General features: G+C 43.9%; 1 protein-coding gene across 2 annotated transcripts in view; it reads left to right on the top strand.

Annotated features, from left to right (window-relative positions):
* The first annotated feature begins 5,561 nt into the window (after positions 1-5,561).
* PDE6A (phosphodiesterase 6A) overlaps positions 5,562-18,564 on the top strand; it is an 85,819-nt gene continuing 72,816 nt past the window's right edge. The window contains exons 1-4 of one of the 2 annotated variants that reach the window (XM_033180551.1): positions 5,562-6,155; positions 14,585-14,737; positions 15,277-15,366; positions 16,488-16,628. In XM_033180551.1, coding sequence (XP_033036442.1) covers positions 5,682-6,155; positions 14,585-14,737; positions 15,277-15,366; positions 16,488-16,628 — 858 coding nt within the window. In that variant the 5' untranslated portion in view covers positions 5,562-5,681. The remainder of the gene's footprint in view (positions 6,156-14,584; positions 14,738-15,276; positions 15,367-16,487; positions 16,629-18,564) is intronic. The other variant, XM_033180553.1, reaches the window with a different exon arrangement.

The raw sequence follows: 18,564 nt of genomic DNA, 5'->3' as shown, positions 1-18,564 counted from the left end.
TATTCATCAGGTGCATAGCTTTGCATTATATTTACTATATTATCTCATTTAATCTCCAAACAGCCATGTCAAATAATTCTAATTTTACAGACAAGCAGAGTGAGGTCCAGGAGAAATTAACTAATTTACACAGATAGTAAATAACAGGCCCAGACTCAGCCCCAGGTCTAACTCTCAAGCTCTACATCATAAGCACTCTGGGTACTGTCTTCTTATAACAACCTGTATGTCTCATCTGCTGGCTAGTCCTGCCCTCTGAATCCTTCCTGAACAAACTGGCACTCTCCCTCACCTCCAACAACCTTTCAGAGCTTCCTCCCAATTGAATACCCCCAGTTCCTTCACCATAGCTATTTGCAGTAGTGATGAATGGCCTGTGGAGGTCTTTACACCCCACACTAGAATTTGTGGTGGCCGCTCATGTGCTGACCAGCCTGTTCACATTCTAGTAGGTCCTGAATTTCAGAGTGCTATTCTTTCCAAAAAGAGAACTTGCAAAACATCTCTCCTTGATCCATTTGATTCCTTACTTGGTCCTGTTTCTTTTCTTTATTCCCTCCTCTTTACCTCCAAATTTGCAGTCTTTTTTTTTTTTTCTTTTGTTTGTTTGTTTGTTTTGAGATGGCATCTCGCTCTGTTGCCCAGGCTGGAGTGCAGTGGCTCAATCTTGGCTCACTGCAGCCTCTACCTCCAGGGTTCAAGCAATTCTCCCATCTCAGCCTCTCGAGTAGCTGGGATTATAGGCACACGCAATCTTGCCTGGCTATTTTTTGCAATTTTAATAGAGACTGGGTTTCGCCATGTTGGCCAGGCTGGTTTCCAACTCCTGACCTCAAGTGATCCACCTGCCCCACCCTCCCAAAATGCTGGGATTACAGGTATGAGCCACCGTGCCTGGCCCAACTTGCAATTTTAAAATCACCTGTGGACCTGACAATTCTCCTCCTGGATATATACCCAAGAGAAATGAAAACATATGTCCACACAAAGACTTGTACAATAATGTTTCAAAAAGTGGAAACAACCCAAATGTCCATCAAGTGATGAATGGCTAAACAAAATAGGGTATATCTATGCAATGCAACATTATTCAGCCATAAAAAGGAATTAAACTTTTCATTCAAAAAGGAATGATACATTTCAGCAGAGCATGGTGACACAAAGGAATAAAATACTGATACATGCTGCAACATGTATGAACCTTGAAAACATTATGCTAAGTGAAAGAAATCACACAAAAGGCTACATATTATATAAATCCATTCATATGAATGTCCAGAATAGGCAAACCCATAGAGAGAGAAACTGGATTAGAGGTTACCAGGGGAGAGTGGAAGAAGAAAGCTTGGACTGATTGCTAATAGGTGTGAGGTTTCTTGTGGGGTTGATGGGAATTTTCTGGAATTAGTAGTGATGGCTGGCTGTACAACACAGCAATTACGGTGGCCTCCCTCACTCAAAGCCCACATGGGGTCCTGGAACTGGGAGTATTAAAGATACATTATTCAACTCCTTTGTTTTGTTGATAGCGAAATCAAAGCCTTGAGAGAGGATGGGACTTTCTCAAAGTTATAGAATGAGTCATCGGCATTGCTGGACCTAAAATCTCATATTCCTTTTTCTAGTAGTATGTGCTCTTTTCTAAACTAGATTACACAAAACATCTCCCTTAACTCTACTTGTATCCCCTATTGCCAATAAAAGAAGCTTCAGATTTCCAGTTGATGGTACATCAAAGAAGAATGGACAGAAGTAATGACATTTGGACAGGGTGGTAAGGGACAGGTGGAGGGCACAGCAAGAATGAAGAGGCAAAACTAAAAAAGAATGAAAACATTAGAGTAAAACTTGGAATATGTGTAGAGAAATTGTGGAAAACAAAGTAAGAAGTGTTGGGGACAAATTCTAGAGAGCTATTAATGCCAGGATTAAGAAAAAGTGTTTAATCTACTAGGCAACAGGATGTTGTTGAGGAGTGGGGTTAATGGTTCGGGACAGGCACTGTCATTCACGCTGGTAAAGCCTTGGAGACAATTTTTTTTTATTATTATTTATCAAATTCCTTAGACAGCTGCACACTCTTTGGACCTGGAATTTCACTTCTAGGTATTTTCTACTAAGAAATATAAGGATGTTCATTACAACATTGTTTCTAATATTAAGAAATTAGAAACAACCTAAATATCTAACTATGGGATAATGGTTCTCAACTGGGGTGATTTGGAAATTTCTGGAGATATTTTTGGTTGTTACAACTTGAGGCGGTGTTATTGGTATCTAGTGATAGAAATGAGAGTAAACATCCTGCAACATACAGGACAGCCTCCCACAACAAAGAATTACTTGACCCAAAATGTTGATAGTGTCAAGGTTGAGAAACCTGGCTGCGGAGGGTAGTACTATGGGGTTCTGGTACCTCCATGCAGTGAAATGCTTTGCAATCATTAAAATGAATGGGACAGGCTGGGCATAGTGGCTCATGCCTGTAATCCCAGCACTTTGGGAATCCGAGGCAGGTGGACCAGTCCAGGAGTTCAAGACCAGCTTGGGCAACATAGTGAGACCCCTATCTCCAGGGGCTGAGCATGGTAATGCACACCTTCAGTCCCAGCTACTCAGGAGGCTGAGGTAGGAGGATCGCTTACGTCCCAGAGGTGGATGTTGCAGTGAACTGAGATCACACCACTGCCTTCTAGCCTGACTGACAGAGTGAGACCCTGTCTTAAAAAAAAAAAAAAGAAAAAGGAAATACCTTTGAAAGATTTTCATGATATAGAGTTCATAGCCCTGTCACCCTGAATGTGTCTGATGTCTCCTGATCTTGGTAGCTAAGCAGGATTGGGCTGGTTATTATTTGATAGGAGACCACTAGCTGACCTCCAACTTCTGGGCTCAAGTAATTCTCCCGCCTCAGCCTCTTGAATACTATAGGTATAGCCCAACTCATGTAGATCTTCTAATTCAATTAAATCCTGACATTTTCTACCTGGGGATAGCCTCAGATTCCATAGGTTGAGAGCTCAGTCCCACAAGACTGTTCCCCTGTGCCTCGCCTTTGGGCCTGCAAAACTTCTGACCAGCCAGTTTCAAGTTGGGGTTCCCATGACACCCTCTATGGGTTCAATTAATTACCAGAGTGGCTCACAGAACTCAAGGAAATTTACTTACCTTTACTGGCTTATTATAAAGGATATCACAAAGGATACAGATGAAGACAGGCATAGGGCGAGGTGTCAGGGAAGGGACTCTGGGCTTGCATGGTCCCTGGGCTTGCCACCCTCTAGGAACCTCCATGTGTTCAGGTCTCCAGAAGCTCATCCGAGCCCTGTCCTTTTGGGTTTTTGTGGAGGCTTCATTACATAGGCAAGATTGATTAAACCATTGGCCACTGATGATCAACTAAAGCTTCAGGCCCCTTTCCCCTTCCCAGAGGTTGGAGGGTGGGCTGAAAGTCCCACCCTCTAATTGGGGCTTAGTCTTTCAGGTGACCAGCCCCTCAGCCTGAAGCTACCTAGGGATTGCCAGGCACGGGTCAATCATTAGTATACAAAAATACATCACTTTGGAGATTCTAAGGATTTTAGAAATTGTGTTATCTGGAAATGGTGTCAAAGACCAAATGCACATATCACAATATCACAATACTGAATACCAAGGATGTGTCGGGCATCCTTGCAAGGCCTAGGGAATCAACCCTGACAGGTCCCTGTCCTCATGAAGCTCACAGTATAATGGAAGGACAGGCAATAGCACAAGGAAACAAAAACAAACATGATAATTGCTGATAGTAATAAATGTAATAGAAAAAATAAGTAGGCTGATATGACAGGCAGAAACTGGGGAGAGGGTATTTGGGGGCTACTTGGGATAAGATAACCAGAGATGACCTGCATGACCTGAAATCTGTAACTTAAGAAGGAGAAGGCATGCAGAGAGCTGAGAAAGTGCATAGAGAGTTCCAGTTCTTTATTATGGGAGTGTCTGGAAAGTTTGGCTGCTACACAGGCTGCCAGATTGGGGGGTGGGCACTTGTGCAGAGTGCTGGATGCGTGCAGTGCCCCGAGAATTTTTTACACTCTCCAATAAAGGAGGCAATCTGCTTTCCAGTAAAGATCATTTACGAAGTTCAAAGTGCTAGCAGCTGTCTATAATTATGCATTCCACACGGTTTACAACATAGAGGTGCCAGGCTCTAGCGGATATAGTCATGGAAGCTAAAGTAAGTTTCATCCAGAGAGAAAAGTGCTCTGTCTCCTTCCTAGTGGGCAGGAGGGGCATTAATGAGGATTCTGGTATTTCAAGATTCGCTGGAGCTGATAGAACATGGACCATTGCATGTATTTCTTTCCTTCCTTTTCTTTTTTTCTTTTTTCTTTTTGAGACAGAGTCTAGCTACTGTCACCCAGGCTGGAGTACAATGGCACGATTTTGGCTCACTGCAACATTTGCCTCCTGGGTGCAAGCTATTCTCTTGCCTCAAGCTCCTGCTTAGCTGGGATTACAGGCAGTGCCACCATGCCCTGCCAATTTTTGTATTTTTAGTAGAGATGGGGTTTCACCCGGTTGCCCAGGCTGGTCTCAAATTCCTGACCTCTGGTGATCCACCCGCCTTGGCCTCCCAAAGTGCTGGGATTACAGGCGTGAGCCACCGCACCCAGCCCATTGTCTGTATTTCTGACAGACAACCCAATAAATTACAGGCTGAAACCAGAAAAAAACACATTAAAGCACCAAGAGAAAGATGGAGTGGGTTGAAGGAAAACAGATTTTTAAAGTTAAGGCTCTGTGAAATGGGTAGAGTTAACTAGAGGTTAAAAACAAAATGTTAACTAAAGGTTACCTCTGAGTAACAGGATTATGGGTGATTTTAATTATCTTCTTTGTGTATGTTCAACAGTGAATGTAATATGTATTACTTTTGGAATAAAGGAAAAACTGAAAGGTGTGTTGTTTTATAAGGGCCCTTAGGTCTCTAAAATTAGAGTCATTAAAATCTAAAGCTGATAAAAACTTTAGTGCAAAGATTGTGACATGGGAGACTACACGTACCAGATCCATATGTACATGAGGACAGCAGGCAGAGAGGCCCTGCATATTGAAAGCCCACATGGGAGAAGCCCTTGGGAAGGGGAGTGGAAGGATGAGGCAAGGGGTCAGGGAATGCAGAGGCTGGTAGGCAGTCATCTCTCAGCTTCAGTCATTCCTGCCATGGGGAAATGTGGACAGAGAAGCCAAACAAATCTCCTAAGCAGTAAATGTCAGTCTTCTGTGTCAGATATTTAAGAAAGTTAACAAAGGTCAGAGAAGACACACCTATAGTAAGTAGATTGTCCCTGTGCTGCCTTTTTGCAACCTCTGCTTTGGCGGTGCTCGAGCCCACCTCCTGCTCTGTGCAGACATCTCTTCTTTGCTCTTACTAGACCAAGGTGAAAGAAAACTCTCACCTTCTCCCATCTGGCCCTGCAGCATCTGGAACACACTGATCCTCATAATCCTTGTTGTTGAGAAATATTAATGACTTAATCTCTCAAGCTTGCTCCCGCTTCTGTGCGGGCCATCACAGTATGTTTTGCAGACAAGACCCAGAGAAGTCCAGACTGGACTTGTTGTAGACCGCCAAACTGCCCTTGGAAGGCCTCCGTCCCAGTCCTTCTACAGAGTAGCCCGTGGGATTCCCAGCCATGGGCGAGGTGACAGCAGAGGAGGTGGAGAAATTCCTGGACTCAAATATCGGCTTTGCCAAACAGTACTACAACCTCCACTACCGAGCCAAGGTCATCTCCGACCTCCTTGGGGCCAAGGAGGCCGCCGTGGACTTCAGCAACTACCACTCCCCGAGCAGCGTGGAGGAGAGTGAAATCATCTTTGATCTCCTGCGGGACTTTCAGGAGAATTTACAGACAGAAAAATGCATCTTCAACGTCATGAAGAAGCTGTGCTTCCTCCTGCAGGCAGACCGCATGAGCCTGTTCATGTACAGGACCCGCAACGGCATCGCGGAGCTGGCCACCCGGCTTTTCAATGTCCACAAGGATGCTGTCCTTGAAGACTGCCTGGTGATGCCCGACCAGGAGATCGTCTTCCCTTTGGACATGGGCATCGTGGGCCATGTCGCACACTCTAAGAAGATTGCTAACGTCCCCAACACAGAAGAGGTACTCTCTTCCCCATGAGAGAGAGGGCATGGGGCATTATTTCCATGGAGTTCTGGGGTACAAGTGGGGTGGGGGGCTATTGGCCACCAAGACAAGGCTGGTGACAACATGGTGCTTCTCTTTATTTATTTACATATTTACTCACAATTCTTCATTTTGAAAAAAATTTTCAACCTTAACAGAAAAATTTGAAATACTACAAAGAACTGTATGTCTTTCATCCAAATGTATCATTCATTAACATCTTGCCACATTTGCTTTCTCTCTCCATTTTCTCTGACCCATTTGGGGGAAAGTTGCAGGCATCATGCCCTTTTGTCTGTAAGTACTGGCGATGCTCCCATCATTGCACTGTGGATACGTAAGAAATGTCTCTGTTCTGGAAATACACAGTACATCCACAGTACTTTCACATAGTACTTCCACAGTACTTCCACAGTACCTCCACAGTACTTCCACACAGTACCTCCACAGTACTTCCACAGTACCTCCACAGTACTTCCACTCAGAACTTCCACAGAACTTCCACAGTACTCCCACATAGTACTTCCACAGTACCTCCACAGTACTTCCACACAGTACCTCCACAGTACTTCCACACAGTACTTCCACACTACCTCCACAGTACTTCCACATAGTACTTCCACAGTACTTCTACAGTACCTCCACAGCACTTCCACAGTACTTCCACAGTACCTCCACAGTACTTTCACAGTACTTCCACAGTACTTTCAGAACAAGGAATTTCTTACCTATCCACAGTACAATGATGGAGTCATAGAAATGTAATGTGGATACAACACCATTATCTGCTGGGAGTAGTAGCATGTGCCTGTAGTCCCATCTAGTCGGAGGGCTGAGGCAGGAGAATCACTTGAGCCCAGGAGTTTGAGACCAGCTTGTGCAACATAGAGAGACTCCTGTCTCTACAAAAAATGAAAAAATTAGCTGGGTGTGGTGGTGCACACCTGTGGTCAGCCTCAACATGGTGACTTCCCAGGAGTGAGGGACCACCAGGCTGCCTAAGGTGGGGTGAACCAGCCCAGGTCAGAAAGGGAGCAGGTCAAACTCTCATGCTGATTAGTAGTGGGATTGTACCTGTGAATAGACACTGCACTCCAGCCTGGGCAATATAGCAAGAACCTGTCTTAAAGAAGAAGAAAACATGAAAAAAGGCTGGGCGTAGTGGCTCACACCTGTAATCCCAGCACTTTGGGAGGCTGAGGTGGGAAGATCACTTGAGCCCAGAAGTTTGAGACCAGCCTGGGCAACATAGGGAGGTCCCTGTCTTTACAAAAAAAAAAAAAAAAAAAACAGCTGGGTGTGGTGGTGCACACCTGTGGTCCCATCTGCTCTGGAGGCTGAGATGGGAGCATCACTTGATCCCAGGAGGTTGAGGCTGCAGTGAGCCATGATTGTGCCACTGCACTCCAGCCTGGGTGACAGAGTGTGACCCTGCCAAGAAAAGGAAAGGAAAGGGAAAGAAAGGCAAGGCAAGACAAGGCAAGGAAAGACAAAGAAAGGAAAGCTACCATCCAACTGGCTGGATGAAAAGGAAAAAAGAAAACAATTGCTAAAAAGTAAAGAAAAAAGATGCAACACCATGATCTAATAAGCAGTTCATCTTCAATTTCTGTCAGTTGTCTCAGACACCCATGTAGCACTGTCTTTTGAGTCTCCTTGAATCTCAGACAGTTCCTCAGTCTGTCTTTGTTTCCATGGCACTGACATTTTTGAAGGATACAGGTACAAACCAAATATTTTGCAGAAATGTTCTTTCACTTGGGCTTGTCTGATACTTCTTTGTGATTAGATGCCGGTCACGCATTTCTGGCAGGAGCACCACAGAGGTGATGTGTTTTTCTTTGTGCTTTACATTCGGAGGCATAATGGCTGTCTGTCCCATTACTGGAAATGTAAACACTGATTACTTGGTTAAACACTTGGCTCTTTCTTCCAGGATCCACTGTTCCCTGAGATTCTACTGGCAGTTCTGGCAAAGACTTCTTTGATCACCTTGGGCGAATCACTCCCCCTCTCTGGACGCTGGCTTTTAAAGGCAATAATGCAGTTATCCACATAGCCCTCTGCCCAGGCCAATTCCTACTCATCCTTCAGAAAAAGTCATTTCCTCAGGGAGGCCCTTTCTAATCCCCCTGTTATAGCCCCCTCCCTAAGCCATTTCTCATAATAAGCCCTGGAGGTCAGGGACCAGGTCTGCCTTGTCCACCAGGCATTTACTCCAGGACCCAGCACAGTGTCTGGCACAAAGCATGTGCTCGGTAAGCACTTGGTGTAAGAGACTCACCATCAAGTCATTATGCAATAATTTCTTTAACACTGTCTCACCCAAAAGAATGTTTGTCCCATTGTGGCCGGGCCCATGCGGGTCTCATTCAGCCCTGCACTGGCCAAACCAGGAACTGTGTTCCAGCATTTCCAAAATCCAGCCCTTGGACATGGTGTGATTTTGTGCTCATTTTACCTCTGGTGTTACTTCAGATTAAGTGTCTTAAGGTTAAAAATAGGAGAGGAAGGGGGCTTCAGGGACTGTCTTATCCAACTGCCTTGTTTAGTACACAAAGAAACTAAACTCAGGAGAGCATGGCAGAGGCTTGCTGACGCTCCACATGGCATGAATGCAAGAATTCAAACAGGTCGGCCTGGCACGGTGACTCACACCTATAATCCCAGTGCTTTGGGAGGACGAGGCAGGCAGATCACTTGAGGTCAGGAGTTTGAGACCAGCCTGGCCAACACGGTGAAATCCCATGTCTACTAAAATACAAAAATCAGCTGGGCCTGGTGATGCATGCCTGTAATCCCAGCTACTTGGGAGGCTGAGGCAGGAGAACCACTTGAACCTGGGAGGTGGAGGTTGCAGTGAGCCGAGACCGCGCCATTGCACTCGAGCCTGGGCAAGAAGAGTGAAACTCCGTCTCAAAAAAAAAAAAAAAAAAGAATTCAAACAGGTATCTTTTGGTCTTGGGCTCCTTGGTGAGGCCAGACTTGTGCCACTGTGGAAAGCAACCTGGTGGGCTCCCAAATGGGCGCATGGCTCCCGTCGTCTCCTCTTGGGCATCCAGGGGCCAGGCAATGGTTCTCCACTCCGAAGATTTTCTGGAGGACTCATCCAACTGGACTGGAGTCTATTCTCCCTTCAACTCTTCTGACTGTAACTGTAGCCAACAGGGATTGCCTCACTCATTTCCCCTCATAACGATCTGTGTCATCACTGTCATTATCCCTGTTTCACAGATGATGAAACAGAAACCCAGAAAGTTTTGGTAACTTGCTCAGGATTATACAGATAGAAAGTGGCAGACTCTGACTAGTCCAAGTACACAGGTGTTTATAACTAATTGATCACAGCCAGTTATAGATTTCTGTGTTCCCCCTCCACTCCTACTGCTTCACACCACTAGCTTAAGAATTCTTTCTAAGAATGTGGCCTTGGCAAATCGTTTAGCTTGACTGAGTTTATTTCCTATTTTATAAAATGGGGAAATATTAGCTACCCCACAGCATTGTTGTAAAAATTAAACGAATGGATTATTTCTCATTAGCAGTGTTCTTGGCACACCATAACGGCTCCTATCGGTAGCTCCTGTTCCTTGTTACTATTACGACTATTTCGCTGCTGCTGTTGTTGTTGTTAAGGATCTATTCTAAGTGATGGATATGCTGTACCAGGTTTGGGTGGAATTTGGAGAAGAATCCAGTCTTGTCCTTCTGGAGTTTTCAGTTTAGATTCTGTTTGTGGGAAAACAGAGAACATAGATGCTGAGAGCTTCTCTATACCCTGGTGTTAAGGGGATTGAGGGTTCAGGATGTTTTTCTGATTCTAGAAGATCCTGACTTAACAGTTTGTGGAGCCTCTGTGCTGAGGGATGGCCTGTTGCTTTCTGTTCATCCCTCAGAGTTTACTCAGGAAACCACACCTCACCTTCCCTGGAAACTTTTGGGGCCTGAGTCAGTCTCCCTGGCCAGTGACTTGGGCCTGTGGGTGAAGTCTGTCCAGGCCAGTCATCCCTGCATACATGGTATTTGCATGTGTTTACTTCAGGAAATCTTACTCAATTCACGGCCCTGGGCAGAATGCAACCTTGGGCCCCAGTGGCAGAATGCAACCTTGGTCACCAAACTGATTGGGGCTGGGTGAAGAAGGAAAAGGAAGGTGGTGTAGACAGTGGTCTAGATTCCTCCTGAACCACCAAAAAGTGATACTCTCAGCCGTCAGCACCCTCCAAAAACCTGGGAAATGGTTGCAATCGCTGCATTGTTGAAATGTGAAATCACAAAGGTAGTTCTTTTGGGCTGTGATGCACTTCCCCACCCCCTCCAAATTCCTACTTACCTTGGAAATTGCCTCAGGAAGACTTGCCAGAGGACTGCCAGAAAAAATATAAGATGCCCAGTAAAGTTTGAATTTTAGATAAACAAAGAATAATATTTTAGGTAAAGAAGGTCGTGTGCAATATTTTGGACACAGTTGCACTAAAAAATTATTTGTAGTTTATCTGAAATTCAAATTTCATTGGGAAGGCCCACTTGCCATTCAATATTTACTTGTATATCAATCCTTTCCCCTTTCTCCTGGCAGGAAAACCCATGAGGCCTGTCTGTCCCTGTCTATCTTATTCACCACTGGCCCCTGGCACCTAGTCCAGTGTCTCGGACAGAATGCGTACTTACAATAGTTTATTGAGTGAGCGAATGACTAAATGTCAGCCCTTGGCCAGCACTTCCTGTGGCTGATAAATTCCATTTCTGAAGGCTGTACCTGAGATGACCGTCATTTGTAGACCCTCTCACATTTGTTGTCTGCCCCTGCTTTCCTTCATTTCCCATGAGACCTGGGACCCAACATGCTAGAACAGGAAAAAAAAAAAAAAACACCAAAAAACCCTCAAAGAGGATCTTATTCAATACTCTGACTTCACCAAAGGGGAAATTGAGGCTCAGAGGGTTTTCAACTACTGACAATGTGCTGAGTGGCCCTTGAAGCCACTCATAGGACAATTTTATCCTTATATGGGCTTCCAGGGTGGTCTGCTTCACACGCTTTGGGTCGCGAGCTCATGTTTTACATGACATTCCACTACACCATGAGAACCCAGTGAGAACAACCTCATCTTACAGGTCTTTGCACGTACAATGCCTGGCATAGTCAGTGCTCAATGAATATGAATGAATCAATCTGTCAATCAGTGAATCAATGAATAAGTCAATGAATAAATAAGTGGAGCAACTGTGCCACATACTAGCAAGGGAGTTGTCTATAAAATGGGAAAGGTGGCAGTTCTATTTGGCAGGGCTGATGTGAGAGTTAATGAGATAATATATGTAAGATGTCTGGCTCTGAGCCTAGTCATTATTACTTAATAAACAGTAGATCTCATCATGAGACGCTTGATGATCTCATCAAGCAGAGCTTGGCACTGTGAATGTTTACAAAGGGGAAAGGAGGAATCTGAGAATGAGAAGTAGTGTTGCATTGCACTTTAAAATCCAAACTCAGCCAGGTGCAGGCTCACACCTGTAACCCTAGCACTTTGGGAGACCAAGGTGGGAGGATCACTGAAGCCCAGGTGTTCAGGACTACCCTGGGCAACACAGCAAAATCCTAGCATTACAAAAAATACAAAAATTAGTCGGGCATGGTGGCATGCCCCTGTAGTTTCAGCTTCTCTGGAGGCTGAAGTGGGAGGATGGCTTGAGCTCAGGAGGTTGAGGCTGCAGTGAGCCATGATGGCGCCACTGCACTCCAGCCTGGATGGCAGAGCAAGACTCTGTCTCAAATAAGTGAATACATAAAAATGAAATCTAAACTCTTTCCCATGGCCGCCGAGGCCCTGCTGGATCTGGCCCCTGCCTGCCTCTCTAACTTCCTTGCCCTCTGCTTTCCCTCTCCCTCTCTGTACTTTAGTTACACTGATTTTCTTTCTGTTACTCACCAGGGCCGGCCTCATTCCCATCTCCTGACCTTTGCATGCTCCATGCTTAGAATGCACTTCATATACCTGGCTCCCTTGATCCTTCAGCTCTTAGCTCAGCATTACATCTTCAGAGAAGGCTCCCTGCCCACCAGCCTGCTATTCCTTTCATCACTCTCTACGGCACCATCCAGTCCATTTCTTTCAAACAGTTGTCTCAAGCTGCAGGAAGAATGCCTAGTTATTTACTTGCTTTTTTTTTTTTTTTTTTTTGTCTCCCCATTTGAATGTAAGCTTAACCAGGGCAAGAAACTCATTCTTCTTGTTCATTGCTGTAGTTTCAGGGTCTGGAAGAGTGCCTAGCATATAGAAGACACTCTGATCATGCTAACTGAATGGATGTATCACTTTGGGCTTTCCCTAGCTCAGCCTCTGATTCTGGGCTTTAAAATAAATATAGGTAGGTGCAAACTTTTAATAGTTTAAGCTAAATGGCTTCTAAGTCTCCTTTGCATTTGATAATCTGAGGTTCTGTGACACGGTTATTTAGAACACTTTATATGCTAAATATATAAGGATGACAATGATCATGTAAATGCCAGTCAATTGGCAGTTGAAGTACTCATGAGGGGAGTTCCAGGACTGAGGACCCAGTGGGAATGAGCTTTCTGGTGGATTTAGTAGCATCTGCCTTGGATGCAGGTGAGGCCCCAAGTATTTGCTTTTCCTGATAGAAGTGAACGTTGGGAAAGTAAAATGACTTCATGAAATGAATCTGAGCATACCCCACCTACACATGTGCTCAGGAACTCATCACATTTCTTGACTAATGCCTTTTTAGAGATTTTGCTTAATCCTCAAATGTTAATTCAAGTGCAGCACTATAAGCTTCTCTTAATTCCTTTACCCTTCACCTGGTTTGAAACAGCTTCACTGATAATAATGCTGTTGACTATTTATTTAATCCCATTCCAACTAGAGGAAATCTATAGATGCAGAGCATTATGCTCTGAATTCCTTCCTTCCCTTCCTTCCTTCCTTCCTTCCTTCCTTCCTTCCTTCTTTCCTTCCTTCCTTCGTTTCTTACAGACAGGGTCTTGCTCTGCCACCCAGGGTAAAGTGCAATGGTACAATCATAGCTCACTGCAGCCTCCAACTCCTGGGCTCAAGCAATCCTCCTGCCTCAGCTTCCTGAGTAGCTGGAACTACAGGCGCATGTCACCACATCTGACTAATTTTTTTGAGTTTTAGTAGATATAAGACATTGCTATGTTGCCCAGGCTGGTCTTGGACTACTGAACTCAAGCAATACTCCCACTTTGGCCTTCCAAAGTGTGAGATTATAGATGTAAACCACCACACCCGGCCCAGACTTAGTTTTAGAGAACTTCTGTGAATTGGCTCTATGAAATACATTTCCACTCAGAACAGCATGAGCTGTGCAGGTTTGGGCTGGCCTGCGTCCCAAGCAATGTTGACAGTCCAAAAACCTCACAGTGCTACCAATAAACAGAAAGGCGGATTCTTGTAAATTTAAGAGAACAATTCAAGCTCTGTCTTTTCATCCTGACCACATGGTCCACCACAGCATATACTGGCTTCTCTGGGCTGCATTAGGGGAGGGTTATGGAGGTGTGTGCTCCTCTATACACCCAGAGCTTCAAGCCAATCCCTTGTGACCTATATTACTATTGTTGATTTTTCTGTGAGCTGTCCTGAACCTTAGTCACCCATATCCCCAGTGCTTGACATAAGGCCTGACACATAGTGGGGCTTCTACTAAGACTTGTAGAATGGGGATATCCACTGAACTGGCTGTGTGGTGCTAAAACTGGATTGTTTAAAAAGCTGAAAATAACAAATTCTTTTGTTTAATGACCTGGGCCCAAGTCTAACCCTATCCAGGCTTCTCTAAGAGGCAGCAGGGCTGAGGGCAGGTTCTGGAGTTACACATACACACACGCACACATTCTACACACATGACATTAACCTTCTTGAGTTACAGATCCCCCTTCTGTAAGATGGGCTACTAATGGTACTTATCTCATAGCTTATTGTGAAGATAAAAGTAAGATGATGCAGGTAAAATGCCATGCACACTGCCTGCTAGCAACTGTCATTGTACTTCCTGAAGTCTTTTCCTGGCTTCCTCTTAGCTCTCCCCTGGGCTTTTATTCTGGGCTTAATTGTAATCACCTCAAGAAAGCCTTCTCTAGCCCTCCTCCAGGCAAAGTCGGTCCCCCACTCCCATCCCTGGCACTAACACTGCTTTGCACACATCTCCCCCATAGCCCTCAGTGGATTGCATCTCAGACTTTCTTCTTCTACTGGATTTTGGAAGCTTCCATGACAGATATCATCTCTGATTGCCCTGCCCCTGTTGAAGAGGAATAGATGGAAGCACTTTCATTCCCTTGTCAACAGGGGCTTTGGGCTGTTCCATTGTTCTTGCTCTTCATTTGCCTGTCCATGCTTATCTCTGCCTTCCTTTAGGATGAGCATTTCTGTGATTTTGTGGACATCCTCACAGAGTACAAGACCAAGAACATCTTGGCTTCCCCCATAATGAATGGGAAGGATGTGGTGGCCATAATCATGGCTGTGAATAAAGTGGATGGATCCCACTTCACCAAGAGAGATGAAGAGGTAAGAATGCTTTAGAGAGTAAGGATAGCCATACTAGCACATTCGCCTAGCCTATGAAGTCCCCTGAAATTTGCTGTTTGGCCTGGCCTCAGTTTTCCAATCTGTAAGACAGGGAATTCACCTGATGTTCTCTGAGGGAGGCAGGATTAATACATTGGGCTTTGGAGTCAGGAATAGAGGGGTATTTGTTCTGGCTCTGCCAATATCTAGCTGTTTGCATTGTGCAAGTTATTTAACTTCTTTGAACTTTGGTTTTCTTATTTGTAAAATGTGGATAATTTTTCAGTATCAACCTCATAGGGAACTTATCAATAAATAGTAGCTATTTTTCATGAATACACTCCCATCAACATCAACATTCTACATTCAGTGAGTTTTACACTCGTGCAACATCTTATGAGTCTGCATTCTAGGATCCATCTGCCCAAATTGTCTCTGATGAAGCTTTGAAAATATTCAGATATTTGCTGATGGTAAAAGTAGCCAGAGGATGGATTTCTTCTTCTCATCTGCCTGCCCACGTGCTGTTTGATTTTTAGATTCTTCTCAAGTACCTCAATTTTGCAAATCTAATCATGAAAGTATACCATCTGAGTTACCTGCACAACTGTGAAACTCGACGTGGCCAGGTAAGGGGCTTGGGCCAAAGGAATGGACTTGACACGTCCTTTCCCTGAAGCATTGATGTGGTCAGGACTGGCAGGCAAATGGGAATGAAGGTGCCTGGGAAGCATTATACAATCTCTGGCCAGCATCACGAGTGTTACAAGGTAGTGGCTGTCTGTAAAGCTATATACCAGAGTGGTTATATGCACAAGCTTCAAGTCAGATGGCTTTGATCTGAATCCCTGCTCAACCACTGACTAGCTCTAAGACCCTAAATGAGTCACTTAATCTTTCTATGCTTCAGTCTCCCCATTTGAAAAATAGGGATGATTATGGTGCCACCCTCCAAAGGTTGCCATCAATAGTAAATGAGATAATGCATATAGGGCAATAGTGCTCAATTGAAGTTCCTTATTATTTTTATTAAAAACCTATGAGATAAATGAAAGGGAAAGAGTTGGACCCAATGTAAAGCAGCCAGTTACTTCATCTCTCTGGCCTCAGTTTCTTTATCTACAAATGGAAGATAATTGGACTGGGCATGGTGGCTCATGCCTGTAGTTCCAGCACTTTGGGAGGCCAAGGCAGGAAGATTGCTTGAGCCCTGAAGTTTGAGACCAGCTGGGGCAACATAGTGAAACCCCCATCTCTATTTTTAAAATAAAAATGTTAAAAAAAAAATGCATGATAATGGGCTGGGTAAGGTGGTTCATGCCTATAATCCCAGAACTTTGGGAGGCTGAGGTAGGAGGATTGCTTGAGGCCAGAAGTGAAAACTCATTTCTACAAAAAATTTAAAGATTATCTGTGTGCACCTGTAGTCCCAGCTACTAGGGAGGCTGAGATGGGAGAATTGCCTGAGCCTGAGAGTTGGAGGTTACAGTGAGCTATGATTGTACTACTGTACTCTAGCCTGGATGACAGAGTAAGACTGTCCCTAAAAAATAAATAAATAAATAAATAAACTTTAAAAAAATCTAAAAGTGAAAATGGGGCATAGTTAACCTGTCTATTTCTCCGGATTATTGTGAAGATTAAGTGAAATAAACTCGACAGAACTTCACAGAATTTTTGTTGTTCTCCAGCTAAGTGAGCTACCACTTTGCATCTCAAAATCTATGAATATATTTCCGTATTTTTTCAGATACTGCTGTGGTCTGGGAGCAAAGTCTTTGAAGAACTTACGGACATCGAACGACAGTTCCACAAAGCCCTGTACACAGTCCGTGCTTTCCTCAACTGTGACAGATACTCTGTGGGTCTCTTAGACATGACCAAGCAGAAGGTGAGAAAACTTCAGCAACAGACATTTCCAAGAAAAGATTAAACAGGCACTGAGTGACGGCTAGAGTCTTAGCACACATTCAATTGCACAGGGAAGAGGCTGGGTGAATTAGGATGGTTGTAGAAAGTTTTACATAGGTCTCTACTGAGGAGAGGAGTATCATCAGCCTTTAAAGGGGAAAAGTCAATCTAGGACACAGGTGAGCGAAAACAATCTGTATTTTCCTTAGTCATTTGGAAAGAAAAAAAGTGTACACGAAGAGAAACTGATGAGGTGATGAAGGTCAGTGATAAAGAAGTTTCTGTGTGGGTTGAGAGTCAAGGAGAAAGTTGCCAACGTCAGGGATTCTCAAAAAATGTCCTGAAAGTTGCGTGTGAAGCTTTGCTGCAATTTGTCTATTACGGAGCTCACCCAGGCAATTAAGTGGAGGCAGATGCAACATCTGGTCCCTCACATGCTCAGGGGCCAATTTGTGGCAAAGACAGCAGCTAAGGAGGCAGAGTTCAATGCAGCTCCAGAGATGTTTTTTAGATATGTTTTCCCAAACAACTTCCTTATTCCTCTTTGTTTAGTTGTTTCTGCCCTATGAGGCTAATCATTTTCTGCCTTGAAACAGAGTTTCAAAGTTATCTATGCTTATTATCTCCTATCCTGAAAACCCAAGGATTTCAGTCAGTTTCACTTTGTACTCCTTGTCATGCTGAGGTGCCCAGGCCAATGCAGACTCTCCAAACATATTGGATGGAGTGAATACATGGATCACAGAATCTTGGATATAGTCCAGAGGCTCCCAAACTTGACAATTCATCAGAATCTTCTGATGAGTTGAGTGAAAAATTGCTGGATGACATTTTCTGATAGTCTGCCATTTTTTACTTAATGTTTTACAAACATCTTTCCATGTCAGCACATATGAATTCTTTTTAATAAGCCTTTATGTTGAAACATAGGCCTGGCACAGTGGCTCACACCTGTAATCCCAGGACTTTAGGAGGTTGAGGTGGGAGGATGGCTTGAGGCCAGGAGTTTGAGTCCAGCTTGGGCAACATAGTGAGACCTGTCTCTACAAAAAATAAAATAAAAATAGAAAAAGAAGGATAACATGGACACAGAAAAGGAACATTAATTATAACTGCTGATATAACAGTTCAATGAGTGAATGTTCCCATGAAACCACCACCAAAATTAAGGAACCGAACATGACAAACAGCACCTCAGCAGCCTCCTTCATACCTTCTTCAGTACCTCCCACAGCCTCCTCCTGAAAGGTTACCACCATCTGACCTTTCACACCATATTAGTTTTGCCGTTTTGAGGTTCGTATACATGGAATCCTACAATTCACATGCCTTTGTGTTTGGCTTCTTTTGATTCATCCTTATTGCTTCATTTAGCATGAGTTCATTCATTTTTATTCCTGTGGAATTTTCATTATATGTATAATCCACAGTGTATTTATTCATTTCCACTGTTGGTGGACATTTGAGCTTTCAGATCTGGTCTATTATGAATATTGTTGTTATGAAACTTCTAGCACATTACTAGTACACAGTTGTGCCCTTTCTGTTAAGTATTTACCTAGGAGTAGAATTTCAGAGTATTAGCTTTAGTAGATATTGCCGATCTGATTTTCAAAATGATATGATTGTACCATTTTATACCCTCACCAGCAATGTATCAAGGGTTTCTTCATCAATACTTGCTATTGTTATTCTTAGTAACTTTAGCCATTCTGGTGAGCATGTGGCTTTATCTCTTTTGTTATCAACATGAATTCCCCTAATGACTGGTTGAATATTTTAAAATACGTTTATTGGCCATTTGGATGTATTATTTTGTGACGTGACAGTTCAAGGTTTTCCCCCATTTAAAAAAATCACGTTGTCTTTTTTATCTCACTGATTTGTAGTTCTTTGCAAATTCTGAGCACAAGTCC

This window comes from Trachypithecus francoisi, unplaced genomic scaffold, assembly GCF_009764315.1.
Source record: "Trachypithecus francoisi isolate TF-2019V2 unplaced genomic scaffold, Tfra_2.0 Lachesis_group2, whole genome shotgun sequence".
Classification (NCBI taxonomy): domain Eukaryota; kingdom Metazoa; phylum Chordata; class Mammalia; order Primates; family Cercopithecidae; genus Trachypithecus; species Trachypithecus francoisi.
This window is presented reverse-complemented; position numbering and strand designations above follow the sequence as displayed.